We start from the raw sequence: 22,710 nt of genomic DNA, 5'->3' as shown, positions 1-22,710 counted from the left end.
TGTGTGTGTGTGTGTGTGTGTGTGTGTGTGTGTGTGTGTGTGTGTGTGTGTGTGTTTTGAGAAAGGGTTTTTCTGTGTAATAGCTCTGGCTGTCCTGGACTTGCTTTGTAGACCAGGCCAAATTTACACTTTAATTCATATAAAAGTGAAGTTTAATTATTTGAATAGTTGTTTTATTATCCCTTATAACATATTTTGCTTTTAAGAAAATAATTTAAGTATTAAGGATTGATATCTATAATACCTTTGAATTTGAAGGAAATACAAATATTTAGTTCTAGCTGAAACTGAGGTTAGCCTCAAACTCACAAAAATCTTCCTGCTTCTGCCTTTCGAGTGATGGGATTAAAGATGCGCACTACCACACCCAGCTGCTAATTTCTTTTTAGTGCTGAATACTATTCTATGTCTATAATACCATAGTTCGTCAACTTGCATATTGAACAGCATCTTGATTGCTTCAAAATTTGGCAATTACGAAAAAAAAATTGAACGTCATCTAGTCTTACTGATATTTCTTTAACAGTAATTTATGCACAGTCTTAAGTTCTACCTTTACTACTTTCTCTAATTTTTCTTCTCTCTAGCCTCCCCTCCATTAATTTATCTTTATTTTCTGTGTAGCTGAAAACTACCATTATGTTATTTAACTAAAGCAAATCTGTATATTCAATGGAGCTAGCAAACAACTTTTATCATGCTATTAAAGTAATTCAAAATATAAAGTTTTTACTCAAAGTTGTTGTGCTGGAATTCATTTTGTTACTGTTAACTACGTAGCCTAGGTTGGCCTTCAACTCAGTCTGTAGTCCAGGCTGGCCTCAAACTCATGATCCTCCTTCCTCAGCCTCCAGTTCTTGGAATAGGCATATATCACCATACCTAGCTTAAACACCATTTTATCTTATTTTACTTTTTATCTTCACATACATTACATCCCCTTCCTCCACTACTCCCATCACCCCCAGATCTACTCTTCCTCTATTTCCCTTCAAAATCGGAGAGGGGCAGTCCTCCCAGGGATATCAACCAAAGAATAGTATAACAAATAAACCCTTATATCAAGACTGGACAAGGTGACCCAGTAGGAGGAAAAGGGTCCCAAGGACAAGCAAAAGAGTCAAAGACACTCCTACTCCTACTGTTGGGAATTCCACAGGAGTGTCAAGCTACACAGCCATAAGGTATGCAGAGAATAGCTCAGACACAGACAGGGTCTGTGGTTATCAGGTCAGACTCTGTGAGTTCCTATGAGTCCTGCTTAGTTGATTCTGTGAGTCATGTTCTTGTGATGTTCTTGACCCCTCTGGTTTCTAGAATACTTCCTCTTCCTCTTCTGCGCATTTCCCCTGGCTTCACCTAGTGTTAAACACCATTTTAATGGATTCATTTTTTTTTTAATTCTGTATACCCTTCAAGAGGAAGAAAATAAAGTGTTTTGGTTTGTCCTATAGTCTCACATTGTCAAAAAAATCAAGTAAAAACAAAACCAAACAAAAAATTTGTGATCCCAAAATGTGTAATGGATTTCTCTTAAACAAGTAAGCAAGGATTTCTACATCGGGCACCAGTTGTATGTTTTCTCTCCAGTTTGATTATGATACTACCTGACTGGGTAAACATCAGATCAAACAGCATGAGGATACCAGTCCCTGTGGCTGTTCCCTCTCTCACTTCAGATGTTTACTTATATTTAAGACCAACTGGCTGTAAATAAAGGTCACTCTAATCCTTCCTTTGTTAGGTTGCTTGCTTCACTGGTTCACAAACTCAAAAAAATATTGTTATAAAAGGTAATATGAAGAGGTGATAGGCCAAGGCATGGGCAAGGGGTGTGGTGGGTCTACACCTCCTCTCTGGGCACACAAAGTTCAGCAACCTGGATGTTCTCCAAATCACGTCCTTTTGGATTCTATGGAGAATTCATTGCATAGCCACAACTGCAAAGAGATTGGATGAAGAACCCTCACGAGGCCTGTCTGTTCAGATTCTTCAGTATTTCTTCTCAATGGGCCTGGGGCAAGTTCTTCTGGAGTTAAGAGGACCTAATGACCTGCTGTTACACAAAGAAGACTGTCTCTTTATGACCTGCCATAAGAACAATAGGATAAGATTAGGATATATTTTTAGTCTCTGTGGTCTGCCTTGTCAGAGTGAAATTCTAGTTTCTCTGGTCTGCCTTGGGGAGAAAAGCAAGCAGGTGAGAGGGCAGAATAAAGGACAGACAGAAGGAGAAAGGGAGAGAGTGGGGAAGAAAGGAAGAGAGACTGCCTTCTAAGACTTGCTTCGGAGGTTAAAAATATCCTAACATTATTCTGTGATTTAGAAGACTTAGAAAATACGGGACCTATGAGCCAAGAGTCATGGATGAAAATCAATGTATATTATAGTATTACAGACACTCTAAAGTACCTAAGGAAAAGAATACCTAAAAGACCTGAAAGCAGCATGCACTTCAAATACATTGCCCTGCACTTACAGATCCACCAGGAGAGACTTTTTTAATGTCAAACCACAACCTCCACCCCATCTGACACACTGGAGATATCTGCTTCATTTCTGCATCCTGAATTTCATGCAAGCTAAGGCTCAGAACCTTACAGAGAAGACGATTCTGGGAAGCAGTTTCCACTTTAAAATAAGCTGACAATTGCTAACACTGAAGCTGGAACCACTCAAATTTCCATCAATGTAAGAAGAGAGAGAGAGAGAGAGAGAGAGAGAGAGAGAGAGGGCTCACCCCTGGCACTACTAATAATATTCTTCTATACTTGCAGACAGGCGGTTAGCATAACTGCCATCTGAGTGACTTCACGCAGCAGCTGATGAAAAGAGACCCACAGCCAAATAGGCAGAACTTGGGGAATCTTATGGAAGAAGGGGAAGAAGGATTGAAAGAGCCAGAGAGGTCAAGGACACCACAAGAAAACCTACAAAATCAACTAACCTGAGCCCATAAGAGCTCACAGCGACTGACCCACCAACCATCCATGGGACAGACCTAGGCCCTCACACCTATGTAACAGCTATACAGTTTAGTCCTCATGTGGGACCTCTAACAGCAGGAACAGGGGCTGTTTCTGATTTGGCTCTTCCTTTGGATCCCTTTCCCCTAACTGGACAGCCTTGTCTAGCTTCAACAAGAGAAGATGCTCCCAATCTTACTTAATATGCCAAGGTGGGTTGACAGGTTTCCCCTTCTCTAAGAAGAAAGGGAGAGCTCATACAGGAAGAGGAGGAGGGAAGAAGAAGAGACAGGAAGGAGAGGAGGGAGGGGAAGTTTCAATAGGGTTGTAAAGTTAATTAATTAATTAATGAAAAAAAGAATGGCTAAATAAAATTATGTATTTGTATAGTAAATTTGACCAAACAGAAGAAAAAAAAATCTACTTTGGGCAACAACTTAAATGAATCTCATCAATGTAGTCCTGAATAGCAGGAATAAAACACAGGGAATGCAAACAGTTCTATTTACGTGAAAATCAACAATGATGAAAGAATAGTGATTACTCTGGTAGAGGAGAATTTGCCTGGGAGGCAAAAGGCAAGCAATGGGTATTATTTTTTGAAGGACTTCCAGCAATGAAGTGCTAGAGAATAATTTTTAACTTGTCTTTGTGGTAGCTGTGTGAATTTTACATGTGTGAAAAATGGAATTGTATTTTTATGATGTGTGCACTTTGTTGTCAGTTATATTTAATTATAAAAGTCCATAAACAAAATCAATATAAAAGACATTCCAAGACAAAGACAATGGCAGTGTCAATATCAATATTCAAATATATCTTACAGACTTACAAAGCATAACAATTCAATAGAAAAACGATAAAGAAAATAATAGATCATTTGAATAATTTCAAAATAATTGATTTTAGCTCAGCAGTCTCTGTTCTATGTATCATTGCTTTTGATAGATACATTATGAACATTTTCTCCCACTGGGATGTACTTTTCATTTTTTTATAAAGGTTTCTTTTAATTAAAATTTATTTATTTATTATGTATACAATGTTCTATCTGCTTGTACAGCTGCGCACCAGATCTCATTATAGATGTTGTGAGCCATCATGTGGATTGCCGAGAGTTGAACTCGGGACTTCTGGAAGATCAGACAGTGCTCTTAACCTCTGAGCCATCTCTCCAGCCCACTTTTTCATTCTTAATGGTCTCTTTTAGCAAACAGTTTTAATTCTAATATTAAGTACATCATCTTTATTTTCTTTTTTAATATTTAAATTCTCAACCTAAAAAGAATTTTTTTAATTTTCTATACAGTCTTTAAGACATTTTAGCTCATTCCACAGTTATAAACATCTCTTATGCTTGATTTCAAAAACCTTAATTTTGGCTTTAAAATTTAAATCCTCAACCTATGAAGAATTGATTTGTCTTTTTTTTTTTTTTGGTATAAGGATAAAAATATTGTTCTCCATAAACATATCATCCAATAGTATGTTTATTGAAAGCACTATGACTCTGCCTCTCGCAACTGCAGTACTGCCTTTGTTAGAGACATAGTATCTGTGGATCTTTCTCTGAATTCTGTTCTGCTCCATTGGTTGTCTTGTCTATTTGTGAATTTGTTCTAACTACTTCATAATAGCCTTATAGTGGGTATTGATTGGGCAGTTCAAATCTTCCACAGTTGTTCTTCAAAACTGACTTTGTTATTTTTGCCTTTTTTAATTTTTGTTTGAATTATGAGAATCAGTAGTCATTTTTTTTACATTCTTAAAACCTGCTGAGATCTTGCGCTGCAGATAGTAAGACTATTGACATTTTTATAATATTAGCCTTCCAAATCATGAATCGCCAGGCCTCCATTTACTCAAATATTTATTTTTCTATTTCTTTCACTAACATTTGATAGCTTCAGGGTTGAGCTCTTCAACATCTTTCATTTCATTCATTTTTTTAAAATATTATTTGAACTGGTATTCTAGGTTCCTTTATTTATTCTTTGCTGATATTTAAATTTTGTGTAGAGAGTGATTTTTATATTTTGAACTTTATTAAACACACATTTGCTTTTAATTTCATATTTGATTCTTTTCGTTGACTGCTCATTTCCGAACTCATTTCTACAAGTAACTTAAAGCTTTACCCTCTGCTGTCATCTCACAGAGGCCACAAATATATTTTCCTTTCTGTCACTGCTGTTTGATTCTAATATGCAGACTCTTCTATTTCTATTGTCTTCTATGTCTCTGAAGAGCTTACAATGATCCTATGTCAAAGAAGTTTCTCTTAGGTATCTCTTAGACTGTTACCCTTCCACCTGAGGCTGACCTAACAGAAACAATAGAGTATTGCAAAGGCCTTAATATGATATTGTGGTAAATGATTCTTAGCACCAGGGAAGCCAAATTTACCTAACGAAAGGCTCAAAATTTTAAGATTCCTAACATCTCTGATATTATTTGATTCTGTGTTTAAATGCTGTTATTTTATTGCCATAATCAAGAGACAAATTTCAAGCTTTAGGATATGATTTAGTTGGTAGAGTGCTTGCTTAGCATTCACAAAGCCCTCACCTGAGCTCTATCTCCACTACGTAAACTGGGAGTTGTGGCTCATTCCTGGAATCCCAGCACTCAGCATGCTGGAGAGAGAAGTTGGAGGATCCGAGACATTCAACTTACACTTGGCTAAAAAGGAGGCAGTAAGACTCTGTCTTACCTAAAGGCAAATTTCACAGAAATAGGTTTAAAAACCAGAGTTCATGCTCTGGAGTTTGGTGATCAGGAAACCTGTGAGCGTGAGTGAGTTGGTGCATTGCATGCAGGTGCTGCTTCATCTTTCTTCCAAATTAAAGTTCTGTTGGTCTTCTTATGGCGCTCCTGTCCACTCTGGGTTCTTTTATTTCTCCACTCGTCTCTACAACTCCTTGTGCCCTGCCCAACGTTTGGCTGTGAGTCTTAGCATCTGCTTCAATTCCCTGCTGGGTGGAGTCTTTCAGAGGACATCTGTGGTGGGCTCCCATCCTGTTCCCTCTCTTCAACCTCTTCCAGTGTCTAGTCTACTTGCCCTTCTCTGAATGAGAATTAAGCATCCTCCCTAGGGTCCTGGGTATTAAGCTTCTTTAGGACTATAGATTTTGTATGTTTATCCTGTATTATATGGCTAATATCTGCTTATAAGTGAGTATATTCCATGTGTGTCCTCCTGGTTCTGGGTTACCTCACTCCGGATGATCTTTCTAGTGCCATCCATTTGCCTGCAAATTTCATGATTTCTTTGCTTTTTGTAGCTGAGTAGTATTCCATTGTGTAAATGTACCACAATTTCTGTATCAATTCTCCGGTTGAAGGACATTCATGTTGTTTCCAGATTCTGGCTTTTATGAATAAAGCTGCTATGAACATAGTTAAGCAAATGACCAACAGGACTAACAAATCTGGGCACATGGGGGGGTCTGCAGAGACTAATGCATTAACCAAAGACCATGCATGAAGGGAACCTAGATGCCCTGCTTAGATGCAGCCAAAAGGCAGCTCAGTCTCCATGTGGGTTCCCTAGTAAGGGGAGCAGAGGCTGTCTCTGACATGGATTCTGTTACCTGCTGTTTGATAACTTTGCCCTGGGGTGATCAGGCCACAGAGGAAGAGGATGCAGGCATACTTGATAGGCTGGGGTCAGATGGTAAGGAAAAAGGACGCCCCCTTTCTGAGGACTAGAAGAGGGGAATAGGGGAAAAGAGAGAGGGACTGGTAGGAGATGAGGGAGGGGCTACAATTAGGATATAAAGTGAATAACTTATAAAAAATAAATTGAAATTTTTTTAAAAAAAAAAGCCATTTACAAGTACAAGGTCAGGGCAAGGAAAGCCAGTGACATAATATGGTCTACAAGACACTTGTGCCTGTGTTAGTTTACTTGACCAGAAACTAGTGCCTCTTTTAGATTCAGTATTTAACCAAGGTAGGTCAGGAGGGGCAATATTTCCTAAAAGAATAACTACCGATTAATCATTAATGTTACAGCAGAAGTAAAACTGGACCATTCTTTGGGTAAAGGTTGGTGGGAGAGAAAACAGATGAAGAGTGTACTAGAAGCTGAGAAAACCTGGCCAAAGTCCAAGCTAAAGTTTAGAGGGGTTGAGGGAAGGCTTCATTTGTTGAAAAGTCATTCAAATGCATAATGTAAGAATTTTTGCAAGAAATAGGGCCATACATTTTTCTCTTTTTTTCTTTTTACTGTTTTTTTTAAATTATTTTTTTTAGTGAACATAGAAAATAAAGTATTTCTTTATAAATTATTTATTTGCATTTTAGTTTGCTCATATTTGCCCTTTTTACTTTCTTCCTTCCTTCCTTCCTTCCTTCCTTCCTTCCTTCCTTCCTTCCTTCCTTTCTTTCTTTCTTTTTTTTCTTTCTTTCTTTTTTCTTTTGCCCTGCCATTCTCTTTTTTTCTCATATTCAGGGTCAGGAGCCATATCAATTGAGCTGTCCAAGCCTTTTCTCTTGGATCCTCAAATGAAATTACTCCTTTGGGTGTTGCCCGACTTGGTGGTTTAGTTTGCACTGTGTAACCTTAAGGTTTAGGAAATTTCTCTTACAGCTTTGGGCAATATTCTCTCCTGTTCTTTGTACTTACATCTGTATGGGCTCTAGGTTCATCTGTGCTTCTTTCTCCCTCTTTGAAATAGTAAACATAACACAACAAGGGGAGTACGAGAGGGCAATGTTCACAGCAGATACTGTGCACGTGAGAAACCGTCACAGTGAAAGCCAGTGCTTCTGTACAATTAATATATGCTGCTAAATTTTCAAGTTTATACATATTCAAGTCAAAGGAGAGTATAATATATCTCTTGTCACCATGTGTATTCTAGCTGCTCTTCTGATAGGGGCTAAGTGTAGCTTTCTAGAGTTAGAGTAAAACACACCCACTGGAAGTTAAGAAAATGGAACGTTTGCAGATAATAACCTAGAAAACAACTGGTTCATAATTTTTACACAAATTAAATTTTATTTCTCAACAAATGAATAAATTGATTTTGAAGGGAGAAATTGAAAATACAAGGAGTGGATTTACCAAAGAACACAAAGGACATCGCCAACACTTTTTTTTTTCTGTCATTTTCTTTAGTGCTGTTTTTTTTTTTTTTTTGTTTGTTTGTTTGTTTGTTTTGCTTTCAGGATTTTCCAGCTGAATGTTATGACATTAAAAACCTAAGCTAGTCTCGTACCTATTCTCAAATTGAGTTTTGTGATGACTTTCCGTCGTCTTTGATTTCCCTACTTTTTGACGTCTCCATTTCCGTGGCATGGCCTCCAGTCACTGCTGATATCCATCTCTGCTTTTCCTATCTGTTGCTGCATAGTGAAAATTCCAGATCTGCCACTTTACTGGCCCTGTGATTTTTAGATAAGTTTCTCAATTTGGTCAAACAATAATTTCGGCGGAATGAAGATAATAGTAAAATTTACGGTCGACAAATGTTTCTGAGGATCTGTGTGCACACCTATAACATGCATGTAACTCACGTTAACATGACACATATGTGCCCCAAAGCAGCAGAGATCATTAACCTGGAGTCAGCCTTCCGTATTTAAACTGTTGTATCCTTTTACTTCCTCCATATCATTAAGATCAGATCCAGGACCTGCAAGGCACGGTATATAGTGCTCTACAACTGAGCTATATGCCTCACGGAGATACTTTCGAGTACTCATTCACAGGGATACTTTCCTTAAACAGATAACCCTAATCAATCCTCTAGCACTGTTCCTTTTCATCTCGTGACTTGTGACGTGTTGCTCTTACTTCCCCATGCCATCATACCTTTTGCACAATCATTCTTTGGCATTGGAGTGCCGGCCTCCTCTCCTCCTATAGCTTGCAGCTCTGCTCTGAGGCAGGCTGCTACTGAAACTGACACCCACAGGGTTAAACCTAGTGGCTGAGCTATTCCTCCTCCCCCCCAGTCCCCCTTTTCACTGTAGGCTGGCAGCAGTCCTAACTGCCTACTGAAGCCAAATGCTTGAGGAGAGGGGAAGTAAGGAACTAGCCATGAATCCTTTCCAGAAAAATGAGTCCAAAGAAACTCTTTTTTCACCTGTCTCTACTGAAGAGGTGCTGCCTGGACCTCCAAGCCTTCCAAAGAAGTCACCTCCGGTGAGTCTCCAAGTTCAGTTTGTCTCTGACAGTAACAGCGTACTCTTTTGAAGTTCCTCCTTGGCTGTTGGAACTTTGTGCTGAGCTGTACTAGAGCAGAAATGCTACTCGAATTCACCTGAAAATTAATTCTGGTTTCTTCTGTTTCCGGAAGGAACCAACAGGATAGGTTAGCCAGATTTGGTTTTTTTTGTTGTTGTTATTTGTTTGTTTGTTTGTTTGTTTTCAGTTTGGGCCACCAGAGTTTTGCTCTATTTCATTGCATAGTCCCTGGGGGAGAAAGTGCTTTGAATGTCCAGGCAAACTTGGCAAGAATTCCCATCTGGAGAACTGTGTGTGATTGTTCTTTCCTTACCAATACGAAAACCTCAGCCTTTAGCTCCCCTTGTGTGCAGAGCTTTCTTCTTTTAGACACCAACAGAAACTTTAGAATAGACCCACTCTCTGTTACTGAGTGTCCCTACTTAGCAACAGAGAGGTCAGCTAGAGGAACAGAGAATAATACCTCGAGTTATGTACTCGTTAAATCACTTATCACTGAATTTATCACCTCATTCAATCCTCATATCATAGAAAAAATCTCCTCAATAGAAAGGCTACAGGAATAATAACCAGTATTTGCTGAGCTCTTACTGTCAACCATGCAGTTAGCATGATTCTTATTTCTTTGGAATAACAAGATTGAAACACAGAGACAGGGTAGTGGTATAGCTTAATCGGGGTTTGAATGTTAATCCAATTAGTGATGGTAAACACAGCGAATGTTAAATAAATTCTATGTTACCTAGTTCTCAAGCTGGGAGTGGCAAAGATAATAATTTCAATTCATTGCATCTCCCAAGCAAGTTATTATCATGCTGTAGCATGTATGTAGAAAGATGTTTTTTTCTTGTCTACATGGTTAAAACACGTGCTGAATTTATCATGTATAGTTAATCGTATTAGGTCTTGTTAAGAGGCACATACCTATGAAATAAGAGGTAACGTAAATCTCATGTTAGCGTTAGAATGTCTCAAGGGGCAGGTTACCTCTGTCCCCTCTCCGTGTTAGTAAAGCTGTTGTAATGAAAAGAGATTTGAACTAAAACGTTGTATTCTTTGCTTTATATGATGCATGAGCTAGCGAGTTACTCTAATATATAGGCTGCAAATGAAAATCCTGTTTCTGGAGAGATGGTTCAGCAGTGAGGGCATTTGCTGTTCTTCCAAAGGACTGGAGTTTGGCTCCTAGTTCCATGTCAGACAGCTTACAGCAACCTGTAACTCCAGCTCCAGAAGCTCCAACATATTTTTCTAGCCTCTGCAGGCACCAACATACAGATGGCTTACACTTTCACATACACAAACACATATACACATGAAGGTAAAAATTTAAAAAGAAAATATTATGGAAGCGTACTTATAGGAAAGGTGGTCGCTTAATTTCATAGGAATTCAGAATTCTTTTCCCAGAGTTAAGGTGGTCGATCAGCTTACCTTTAGGAATGTCTGGCCTCCATTTTGAGCTCTGTGCCTGGATCCTGCTGCCTACGAAAAGGAAGCCATCATATTGTCAAGCTTCCCCCCCAGAATGGTGAGCATGGCAGATGGGAAGAGTTGGTCTCTCTCCAGTGGAACCAGGTGGGATAGTGAGACATGGCTCTGGCTGCACGGAGATTGGGCGCTTCGAAGGCCATCTTTTCATTTTATCCTTAGCAATGATTATCACCATCCTCTTGCCTCAAGCCATAGATTTTTATTGAGATACCGTGAGGAGATGTTTGCAACTCCTCCTCATCAAGGAATGTCTGGCCAGTTCCACGTTAAATAAAGGACAAAGCAAGATTTGGACTTTTTAACTCCCACACCAGTAATATATGCGTGATCAGTATGACAATATATGCTTGATGAAGAGACCCACTGCTTCATGGTAACAAACAACGATTTAACAATGAGTTTAGCCAGGCATGGTGGGGTTCACTGCAGCCTGAGTTCTTTGGGCACATGAGGCAGGAAGATCACAGAATGGGAGTCAGCCTGGGCAACATGGTGATAACCTCTTTATATTCATAAAGTTGAAGATAACATTTTCAATTGTAGGGTAATCGCGTAGTTTAAATGGGAAAAGGGCTCATTCTTCAACCTTTGCCTTTTTTGTTGAACAGAAAATCTGTGGCTCCAGCTATCCACTCAGCATCGCCTTCATTGTGGTTAACGAATTCTGCGAGCGTTTTTCCTATTATGGCATGAAAGGTAATTCACTGTCCCAGAGTCTTTGCTGCTTGTGTTTATAGCGGCCTGGTCCACTTATGTGTACTTTGTCTATTCTTTCTGCCTTGGTGTAAAATAATCCTTTCTTCTGGCCATGATAGTAAATGTGTATTTAGTTTTTATATTAAATAAAATTATGTATTTAATTTATAGAACTTATATGTAAGTTTTATACTAAATAAAAATTTATTTAATAACTCATGCTGGTTAAGATTTCTTTTTAAAGGCCGTTGGAACCAATACCCAACCAATAAGAACATAAGCGGAAATGCCCCTTTGAACTATTGTTGTTGGGAAAGAAGGGAGAAGAGGGCATTGGAAGGACCACGCTAACTTCTCACGGTCTAAATGATGCCATGGGCAGACAGAGATTGGAGGGATGGCTATTGTATTTGTGTATCCAGCATGCCTCATTTACTTTCATAGTTCCCATGGGTGCTGCTCCTACTGCTTGGCAGTCATCACTCAGTTATTTCACGAAGAGGAATGCCAAAGGCCGGGGTCACCTTTAGAGCCCGGAGACCCAACATATTTCTCTGTAAATTGTTTTATTGCATCTATCTTACTGTGTCTCCCGTTTGTTTTCTTCTGCTTCATCTCAGCTGTGCTGACCCTGTATTTCCTGTATTTCCTGCACTGGAATGAAGACACCTCCACATCTGTGTACCATGCCTTCAGCAGCCTCTGCTATTTCACTCCCATCTTGGGAGCAGCCATTGCTGACTCGTGGCTGGGAAAATTCAAGTAAGAACAATGGCAGGTCCCAGGCTCAGGAGCCTCACAAGGGCACTGTTCAGAAAGTTACCCACAATGCCTAATCTTTTGCCTTTTAGCAAAAAAAGGAAACAAAAAACAAAAACAAAAAAAACAGCTCATGGCTGTGACAAATAGGTACCTCTCCAAGACTGACAACACAGAAAATCTCCTTCTGTGCATGCCCCTCCCCCAATGTTTTCACATCCTTTAGTCAAAAGTTCCTCTCTTAAAAATCTAATTTTAGTTTTCTACTCTGTAGCTTAAGACCAAATTTTATTTTATCTTAGTGACGGTAAAGATTGTTACCCATTGGCACATTTATGTTTGTGAAGACCTACTTTGGTTATTTGGTACTTTCTCCACATCATCTCCAGATTTAGCCACCCCACCTCCTTCGGGATCTTACAGTTCTTTCTTTTCAGAGATTTGAAAATCATTCTTGTTTACCTTCTTTGCCTTCCTGTAGTTTCCTTCTTTAGAATCTAATAAAGATTTACACAAGTTAAAACAATAATCAATTTAGAGTCAGGCAAGGTGGCGCATGCCTGTGATCCCAGCACTCAGGGAGGTAGAGGTAGGAGGATTTCTGTGAGTTCGAGGCCAGCCTGTCCTACAAAGCAAGTCCAGGACAGCCAGGGCTACACAGAGAAACCCTGTCTCAAAAAACAAAATCCATTTAATTCAGTTCTTCTGTTCCTAAAAATAGAAGCAGCAGACATGGTATAAAGTTACAACTGGCCTCTATAACATTGTCCTCATGGGCTAAAAAAAATTTTTGCTATCCATTATGTAGTGATACTCTGTAAATTTGTCATCCACAGGCTTGTCTGAATTAGCATTTCTCAAAATATGCTTTAAAAAACTTGACAGTATAAGATATAATGAACTATGTGGGAAAATAAAGCCTTTATGGCAACATTAGATTAAAAAAATGTTGTTTCGGAAACATTAACAAATGTTTCCTTACCGTATAACTTCTTTCAATCTCTAATAAGTTAATACGTACTGTAAAATTTCCAAGTGAAAGTTAAGTGTGTATTGTTTTCTAGAGTAGTTTGACCCTGTGGTATTGTGTTTATAGACCTAGTGTTTGAAGGAACTTGTCTTTGTTCACATCTATTGCTATGACAAATATCCTGGCAAAAAAGCAACAGGGAGGAAGAGGCTGATTTGGCTTACAATTCTTAGTTAGTGTCATCATTTTGACAAACTCAGGGCAGGAAATCAAGTGGCTAATCACATCACTCCTTGAGCCAGGAGCAGTGAGAGAGTAAACTCAACCCCACTTGTTTCTTCTTAGCTGGCTTTTCCTCTAATATGTTCAGGGTCCCCAGCCTAGGGAACAGCACTGCCTACAGTGGGCTGTGATTTTCTACAACAATTAAAAGTCAAGATAGCCTCCTCCCCATAGGCAAGGCTAAAGGTCAACTAGATGTAGATAATTCTTCATTTAAGTCTCTCTTCCCAGGGCATTCTAGTTTTGTCAAATTGATGGTTAAAACTGACCACCATGAAAGTCTAACAGTAAACACTGATTTATATTTTAATTTTATATATTACGCACATGCACACAATATATTCATATATGTGAATATGTAAGTACAGTCTCTTTAGAGAGGCGTGATGGGTCGGTGGCTATATTTGTTACTTATGTAGGAGTAATCATTGAATCCATTCAGATATGGATTGGAATTACACAGAGAATAAAAAAAATGCAATCTGTGGTCTATTCATTTCGTTGTAGAATAAAGGCTGATGCTGCAGCTGCATTTTTAAAATAAATTCCTTTGAGTTTGAAGAAGTACAATTTCAGGATTTAGCTTCCTGAATATTGGGGAGGAAATTTAGTACTCTTTGCTTGCGTTTTTTTTTAACCTACCCTTATTGAAGTGTAATTTACGTAAACTACACAAACCCAAAAGTCTTACGTGTACAACCTGAATTTTTGCAGAGATGTTACCGTTATGTAAACTATTTTCTCTAGCTTTCAAATTCTTCTTCAGAACTAAAGTATTTTCCTGTACTGGAATCAGGTACAAGTCTCTAGCATCTTCAAACAAACAAGAAAAAGTCTTGAATTCTTTTTGTATTTTCTTTCTCATATAGTTACTCCTGCAATTTTTTAAAAAGCATCTATATGTTAGCCTTTTTTTCTCTTTATTACTAGTTCTTACAAAAAAGTGATATAATTCAGTGTAAAGAACACAATTTAACTCAATCTGATCCAAAGTTAAATGTTTGTTGAACGTCCTTTATTTATCCAAATAATCATGAGCATAAGGAGATTAATTATACGTAATATGTTTTCACATTGTTAGAGTTTAAATAGCTCTAAGAAGAGCAAATTGTGGTAGTTTCAATAGGAGATAATGTAAATTATCTTTCTTTTTCTACTAAAATTTCTCAGTATACTGAAAATGACCTCTGTTACCAAATTACAGTGTCCATTTCTAAATTTTTACTCATTCTAAACATATATTTTTTAATAATTCAGCCTGTTTATCATCCCTGAATTCTTGAAATTTTCTTGCCTTCTTTAACACTGTATTTCCTTATTATCTTACTTTTATATTTCTGTTTTTCTAAATATACCTCCTTTTGATTTTTGTTTACTTAGCTCTTTCCTAAATGTCAGATTTCTATCAAATGATAACTCTTGCTTTTTTTTTCTCCATACTGACTACCTCTGAGGAAGTCTGGAGGTATACATCTCAGCCACATGCAGCTACTCAAAACATTGGAACCTTGAGTTCAAATCCCAGCACGCACTCGTAATTGCATACTTCTATTCAAACTGGCTGTCCTTATTCCTAGCTTCATGTCACCACACTGAATCAACTGTGTGATTCCACAAGTTCTAAGTATATACTGTTGGTCGCGCACATTCATTCTCTTCAGTACTAACTCCAACTGCTATCAGTTGCCACCACTTTGTCTGTATAATCATCGTCTCTGAACTGAAAGATGGAAAGGGACACCTGAAATGCTTTCACTGCTATTTTTTTTTCTATAACTGAGTCTATGTACTATTGTCTAAAACATAATTGAGCCTGAAAGTAGATGTGCGCAGTCATGAAGATGATTTTTATTTTCTTTGGGACCTTGTTTTGTTTTTTAAAAACAACATACTTTGGGGGAATGACTTAACAACTCCTTTAAAAAAAGGGGGGGGTGATTCAAAACTCATAATTTTTCCATTGTAGGCATGTGTGTGTTTGTGGACATATATGTGAGAGCCCTCATACACAAATAGAATGATGACTACAATCTGCTGTTTAACTTGGTATTCTGGCTACCATACTTTATTCCTGATTTTTAAAAACTGGAAGTGCCTCTTTCATGTTTTAAAACCTGAAGTAGCAGCTTTCCCTCAATGGAGGAAAAGGAATACTTATATGTTCAAATTTGTTCTCCTTTCTGTCTCAGGCTCTCTTTCTGTTTAATGCTGTGCTAACTCCCTTCCACCTAGTGTGTGTGTGTGTGTGTGTGTGTGTGTGTGTGTACTCTTTTCCAATGTTATCTTGGAGGTAGAAGACTTACAACTAGAAAGATTGTTTAAACATTCAAGAAACAATTTTCAGAGCAACTACTAAAAGCCTCTCTCTGCTTAGTGCCTCAGAATCCAAGCTATGTAAGAGGAAATGAGCACCCAGAATCCCCAACTCTTGTGGAAGGAAATCTTAAAGATTATTATTTTTATGTGTAAGTGTCCGTATGAGAGAACACCACATGTGTGAGTGCCTGCAAGGAGCGGGTACCAGAGCCCTTGGAGCAGGAGTTACAGGTGGCTCTGAACCACCAAATACACTACAATCCAAACTCTAGAAAAACAGTAAGAGCTCATAACCACTAAGCCATTTCTTCAGCCTCATTTAGTTTGTTTCTCTCTAACGATTTGGTATCATCTCCTTGAGAATGATCTCCTTGACAACTAATTTTCTTTCAGTTTCCCTTGTTCCATTTCTTTGTATTTGTTCCTTTTACTTCAATAATGATTCCACCACAGGATTCCAACCAATCTAAAAAGATTAAACATTTAGAGTGAGTAATCTCCAAGTTGAGGTTTCTGGTACCTCTAGAGGCTTTCTGGTACCTTCATTGCATTCTTTATATTTGACACCAGCATAAAACACTTTGAAATGATGAAGACAAACTATATAATTCTGAAGGTTTGTTATAACATTAACATTCCATTTATACATACACGGCATACATCCCACTTATGTAATGTTCATAAAGAGTATAAGCGGTATGTGCCGTGCTGGTGTGTAGAGCTCTGCATCTGTTCGTATTGGAATTCCTTAATCTGCTACTTATTTGCTATTCAAGTCCACTGGGGGTGAGGAAGGGAACCACTCAACAGATAGTTTTTACCAATTGCATGATTTTTTTCAATCACCAAAACAACTCAAGTCCTTCCCTATTTTTGGTAAAGTATGTATGTGGAAAATGTCACAGAGTTTGCAGTTAGCCCAAGTGCCCGAATTACGCAGGTGGAACCTAAAATTCCTCCGCCTTTCTGCACACCTCAGTGTGTTTGTATTAACACTCCTATTTACTTGCCACTCATCTTCCATCCATCTTGCTCCCTAGAACCACGAGACATTACTTGTTGAAAACAGCATGTGGAGGCGTCCTGTTCTACTGATATTCCTAATCGGAAAACATCACTGTGCTTGCTACAAATCCACCTAGTTCCTGTCCTGCCTGTATATAGGTAGAGCTGCTCTGAGGATGTGAGGCAGAGGCGAGTGTAGCTCTGAGAAGAGAACTTAGAAAGAAATGTCTGTAGCCTCCAAGGCAGTGCTACAGGATGAGGAATCACACTCCCTTTTTCTCCTCCATTTACACCGTTCTCCATGGTTTCCATCTATGCTTCCCAGTTCATTGTTTCCTCCTTCACTTCGTTCTCCTCCTCCACTGTTTACTGAGAAGAGTGTGAACCCTAACTCTGTATTACCCAAGTCTCTGAATAATACACTGACGGATTCAACTTTCTTCACAGGACAATCATCTATCTCTCCCTGATCTATGTTCTTGGCCACATATTCAAGTCTTTGGGTGCCATACCAATACTGGGAGGAAAAATGCTACATACGTGAGTAAAATCATGGAGCCAACTGAGCCACACATTAGGCAGGTCTCTCAGAAAGCCACTACAGGTAGATTTCTATTCTATATCAGAGGTTCTCCTTTACTTTTTAACATATAATTTTACTGCCAAACTTTCTAAAATAAAAGGTTTTACAAACAACTGAACCTTTCCCTACATTAACATATCTCATTTTTTATTAAGTAAACATTTGAAAACAAGTAGAATGCATACTTAGTGTCCTTTTCGTAAAAACTCTTCATTTGCACCAGGCAGTGGTGACACACACCTTTAATACCAGCACTTGGGAGGCAGAGGCAGGTGGACTTCTGTGTTTGAAGACAGCCTTGTTTCCAGAGTGAGTTCCAGGACGGCCAAGGCTACAGAGAGAAACCAACCAACCAACCAACCAAACAAACAAACAAACAAACACAAAAACCCAAAAAACAAAACAAAAAAACCCTCTTCATTTGTTTGAAAATAAGAAAAACTTTATACCTACTGTGTTCCTTCTCTCATCTATGGGTCCGTACACCACTACAAATTTTAAAAGTATTTACTTATAATATATTGTAAAAGTCATATTTAAAGCTTGGGGTTTTTCTACTTATATGTAGTTCTATATGTTCCTATTTTATGATCCCGCTTTACTTCAGGTATTACTGTTTATTGAACAAAGGTATTTGACAGATTTTAGTATACGTAATCAATACAGCACACACATATACACTGAGTTGAAATGTTTATTTTATTTGAAAATTAAAAACCATTAAATACCTTATTACCATTCCATAAAATTTACTGATGCCATCCCTATTTATTGTGATAAATTTCAATACTTTACTTTGTCTTTAGTAAGGGTATGCACGATTAGAGTCCATAAGATCTTTGATTAAGTTGCTAAAATAATATTAAAACCTAGTGTGCTAGTTTCCAAGTCCTTGCAGTGCGTTCTTCCACTCGATGCATGCAAAGGACAAATAGAACTATTACATGGAGGATCTTCCCAGGCAATACAATTCCTAGCAGAGGCTCAAATAGGAAGATGATAAGTTCTCATGAGTAGTTCTTGGATTGAAGACAAGTAGAAAGTACCCACGAGGTAGATGCCAAAAGAAGATGTTATCTTTGAACATCATTTTCCCTATGTGTCTTTATAGCCTATCTTTACAGATGGTTTGGTATCAACATGGTTATAGCATCCTTACCTCTCCATTTCAGGATCTTATCATTGGTTGGCCTGAGTCTAATCGCTCTGGGAACAGGAGGTATCAAACCCTGTGTGGCAGCTTTTGGCGGAGACCAATTTGAAGAAGAACATGTGAGAGTCTTGTTGTTTCTGTTTTTCAAGAGTGTGTAACGAGCATCAAAATGGGGAGCCTGTCAAGTAGCCACTTTCGGAGACTGAAGTAATTCCACTGATGAAGTCTTATCTGGGAAGCTGAGTTCTGCAATGGATGCTAGTCATCAGCTGAGAGAAAATTAAAGCTCAGTTAAAGAAAAGTATTCAAGGTGGAAGGTAGACATGTCATATGATGGGAGACTGAAGACAATGAGGACATAAAGACTCAATAAGATAACCAGTGAGGGAGCTTAGATGTGGCTCAGTTGGTAGACTATGTGAGTAGCATTCACAAAAGCCTGGCTTCAGTGCCCAGCAGGTACAAAGTGAGGATGGTGGCGCACGGCTATAATCCCAGCATTTGAAAGGTGGAGGCAGAGGGATCAGAAGTTCAAGGTCATCCTCAGCTACATATGTATTTCAAGGCCAGCCCAGGATACACAAGATTCTGATTGAAAAACAAAACACAAATGAACAAACACAACCCAAGAGGAAAATCATATACAGTTGTTCATAAGTATTGGGCAATGACCATGTTTAAATCTGAGCCCGAGAAATGAAAGCTATAGAAAGTTAGGTGCTTGCTTCATGGAAGAGAAAACTTCACATAGGGTTGGAAATAGTGACCTTTTTTCAATTGAGGAACCTAAGGATTAACGTAGTATGAGTACTTTAGGAATGAGAAGTATAGTAGAGAGATGATTTTGTGAAAAGCAGAACTATCCGTTAGAATGAAACAGAATTCCATTTGAGAGATGGATTTGCCTGGCTGATCTTTTCTTAACACTGTCCATTAAATAGAGGGTGTGGGGGATTTATGACTAAAGTGAAAATGAGCCTATTTGAGGAAGCCATGACAAATGGACAAGGGAACAATGTATTCTTGATTCTTGACAAACACTTTTAAGATCCTCACTTTTCACAGACACACACACACACACACACACAGAGTCTTCTTCATGAAGCTATTCCTTCTCTCACAGTTGTTTATCCTGGTTCTGTTTCCTATCCTCTTCTACCCTCCCTAATCGTTACATGTCCTCCCCATCCCTCCTCAACTTTCTCTATGACACCATGTCTGATATCTTTCTGTCTCTATTTCATCGCTGTGTGTCTTCTCTTCCTCTGCGTCTCTTGCCTTGCAGACCACTTGGATTATTTGGCACACTTTGTTCTAGGATCAGTGGATTCTGATTATTTGCTGTCATTGGAGAAATAATAGACCTTTTCAGGTCAGCTTCTGTATACAATGAGCTGCACAAGTCTGATGAACAGGTACAGTTAAACAGGAATGAGCAGAGGGAGCAAAGCACATCATAAATTGAGTGTAGAGCAAAACTGATTGTTCTAGTGAGTTAGCAAGAGCCAAAGCCAGAATGAAGTACACCCTATGGAACAAATCATCTATGAGAAGCTTTATTTGAAAGTTGTATTTAGTAGCTGGCCCATAGACATACATATTTCAATTAGTAGAGCAAACTCACCCCCAAACTTATGCACGCCACTTCTCAGCCAGCTGAAGCCCTTTTAAGCTCTCAGGAAGATCTCCCTGAGACACTAATTTTACTTTCCTCCTAGAGCAATAATAGCTTCCTACACTGCCCTACCGCACCCTTCACAAAATACGTCTTTAACTCAAGGACTCATTTGCTTATAATACAGTCAATGAACAGTTTTTATATATGTTAGCATTTGTTCTAGATAGTAGGCATTACTAAGTAAAATTTCTGCCCTGAAAAAAACGCACAACACACTGAATGAAATAGATATTTAATACAAATAAATTAATAGTATAATAAATATCTATAGGGCACAAGAATTGTATTGGGGATAGGTTGGTCGCTTTTCCCCAGGTCTTAAAGGGCTTGTAATGGAGTTTAGAAGGCGAATAAAAGCTTGTGTAGGGTCAGTCAGTGTTAAAGAGCTAATGAGATGTTCACATACCATGAAAGCACTATCTGAACCTGTTGCCTTGTATGTCTTCATCTGAATTTAAACATGAAACGGGGTGGAGCTAAGAAACACATTTCTCGTTCCAGGCAGAGGCACGGACTAGATACTTCTCAGTCTTCTACCTCTCCATCAATGCAGGGAGCCTGATTTCTACGTTCATCACACCCATGCTGAGAGGTTAGGATTCTTTCTATGGGGCTGGCTGTGTAGGGCGTTAGCCTGGCCAACCAAAAAGCCATTCACTGCTTCAGGTGGTCCAGCTTCTCCTACATATGAGCTAATAAATATATGAGAGGTTATTTTAGTTTTGATTTGTCTGGCTTAAAATAGGGGTTATGGGTTAGATGGCGGGAAGAAAAGAGGATGGCCATGTCTATACCGAGAGTAAAATATCACAGAGTTATGATTCGTGATTGCTCTTCCCTCTCTGTTTTCTTCAGGAGATGTGAAGTGTTTCGGAGAAGACTGCTATGCGCTGGCTTTTGGAATTCCGGGACTGCTCATGGTACTAGCACTTGGTGAGTACAGTGGAAAAAGGAAACGAACAGCCGTTGACCCCTGCCATGTGGAAAGCATCATTAAGGAACTCCACACAAACTATTTCATTTAACCTCCACACTAACTCTATTAGGCAAATGTTGTTGTAGTGATTTCCCTTTGAGTTTTGAAGACAAATTATGAATGGCATCAGAAATTAATTTTTAAAATTTTCTAGGCATCAGCATATGTTTGTGTCTTACATGCATGCTTCGTGCCTGTGGAGGCCCGAGCAGGGCATCAGACTCTCTGGAACTGGAGTTACAGAGGGTACAGAGTTACAGAGGTCACAATTGCAAGCAACCCTGTGGGTACTACGAATCCACCCCAGGTCCTCTGAAAGAGCAACAAGTACTCTTAATTTCTGAGCCATCTCTCCAGTCCCATAAACCATTTTTTTTAAAAAGTGTTACAGTTCCATAGTTAGAAAACTTCAAAGGAGCATTAAAACAAACAAACAAACAAACAAACAAACTCCAATCTTTGGAGTACATGTAGGACTGCCAATCAGGAGTTTGAGTGTCGAAAGTTTTAAAATATCTCAGGTAATTTTGTTTTTCTGCCTGCCTTTACCTCCGGGAAGCTGGCATCAAAGGCATGCACTACCATGGCTTGGTGTTCTCAAGTGATTCTTGTGTGTAGTCAGGATTGAAGCCCATTGCTTGCTGCTGAAATATGAAAGGAAGGAATGAAGATAATTCAGCCTCTGTCTCAAACTAGTTTATGTTATCTGATACTTATTTTTTTTTTTCTGGTAAGTAGATGCTACCTTTGATTGCCTGGGCATTTTAAAGCAGCTTCCAGAATTAGATTTTTTTTTTCCTCCCCTACTCTGCAAAGCTCCCAAGGAATTTTCTCTTGAACAAAGAGAATTAAAGAAGAGTTGGATAAATAGCTAGGAAGCAATGCAACTTAGATCAAGTGGCACTCTTTTCATCACTGAGAACCTTGTCCTGAAAAAGACAGGGGGCTATGTGGGCCTGTTAGTTTAGGCAATTCCCCTAAAGGGAGGCTTGGGTGTGATTGTTTCTAGCCATTGACCTGGAAACCTGTTCTCACTGTGTGCCTCGGGGTGACACCCTTCTGGATGATATCCAGTCCAAACACATAAAGAGCTCAGCCGAGGCAGAGGAGCCCAGAGACTACATGTTTAGTCTGTTTTTTTTTCCTACCAGAAATACTTAAAGCAATACAGCTCCCAATTCCAAAGAAAGTTATTCTGGTAGATGATCAAACGCTCTAGGTTTCCTTCTCCTTTCAATGCCAAATATTTTCCACAAGCACTTTCTTGTTTGTTTGCTTTTTTTTCATTTATTAGTATCATGGCAGCTTTTTATATTACTGCCCAGTAATAATATTTAGACATTAAAGCAATTATGGAGCTCAAAAAAGATTCTGGAATTAGAATGTTTTATGCTCAGTGGGTGGTACCTGTCATTGTTACTCAGCTGATGACCTTCATGGTGATAAGATTTACTCTATGACAGATTTTGTGCTAGGTCTTGGAACTATACTAGTGATTTAGACAGTTATAAAGTTCATATTCTCAAAGAATTTATACTGTAAAGGGAGAGTAATCCAGACAGATAAACTATCCATGTTATAACCAGGGAGGTATAGAGAAAGCTATGGGACTCATAGAAGGGCCTTCTGAGGAATA

General features: G+C 38.6%; 1 protein-coding gene across 1 annotated transcript in view; it reads left to right on the top strand.

Moving 5' to 3' along the window:
* Positions 1-8,823: 8,823 nt before the first annotated feature.
* The window catches only part of Slc15a2 (solute carrier family 15 member 2), a 31,037-nt gene continuing 17,150 nt past the window's right edge, over positions 8,824-22,710 (top strand). The window contains exons 1-7 of the mRNA XM_055625068.1: positions 8,824-9,120; positions 11,265-11,352; positions 11,973-12,114; positions 17,132-17,224; positions 18,440-18,539; positions 20,600-20,690; positions 20,954-21,031. Of these exons, the coding sequence (XP_055481043.1) occupies positions 8,983-9,120; positions 11,265-11,352; positions 11,973-12,114; positions 17,132-17,224; positions 18,440-18,539; positions 20,600-20,690; positions 20,954-21,031 (730 nt within the window). The 5' untranslated portion in view covers positions 8,824-8,982. The remainder of the gene's footprint in view (positions 9,121-11,264; positions 11,353-11,972; positions 12,115-17,131; positions 17,225-18,439; positions 18,540-20,599; positions 20,691-20,953; positions 21,032-22,710) is intronic.

The sequence above is a fragment of the Psammomys obesus genome, unplaced genomic scaffold (genome assembly GCF_907164565.1).
Source record: "Psammomys obesus unplaced genomic scaffold, mPsaObe1.curated_primary_1811, whole genome shotgun sequence".
Classification (NCBI taxonomy): Eukaryota; Metazoa; Chordata; class Mammalia; order Rodentia; family Muridae; genus Psammomys; species Psammomys obesus.
Note: the sequence above shows the minus strand (reverse complement) of the source record. Positions and strands in the feature narration are given on the sequence as shown.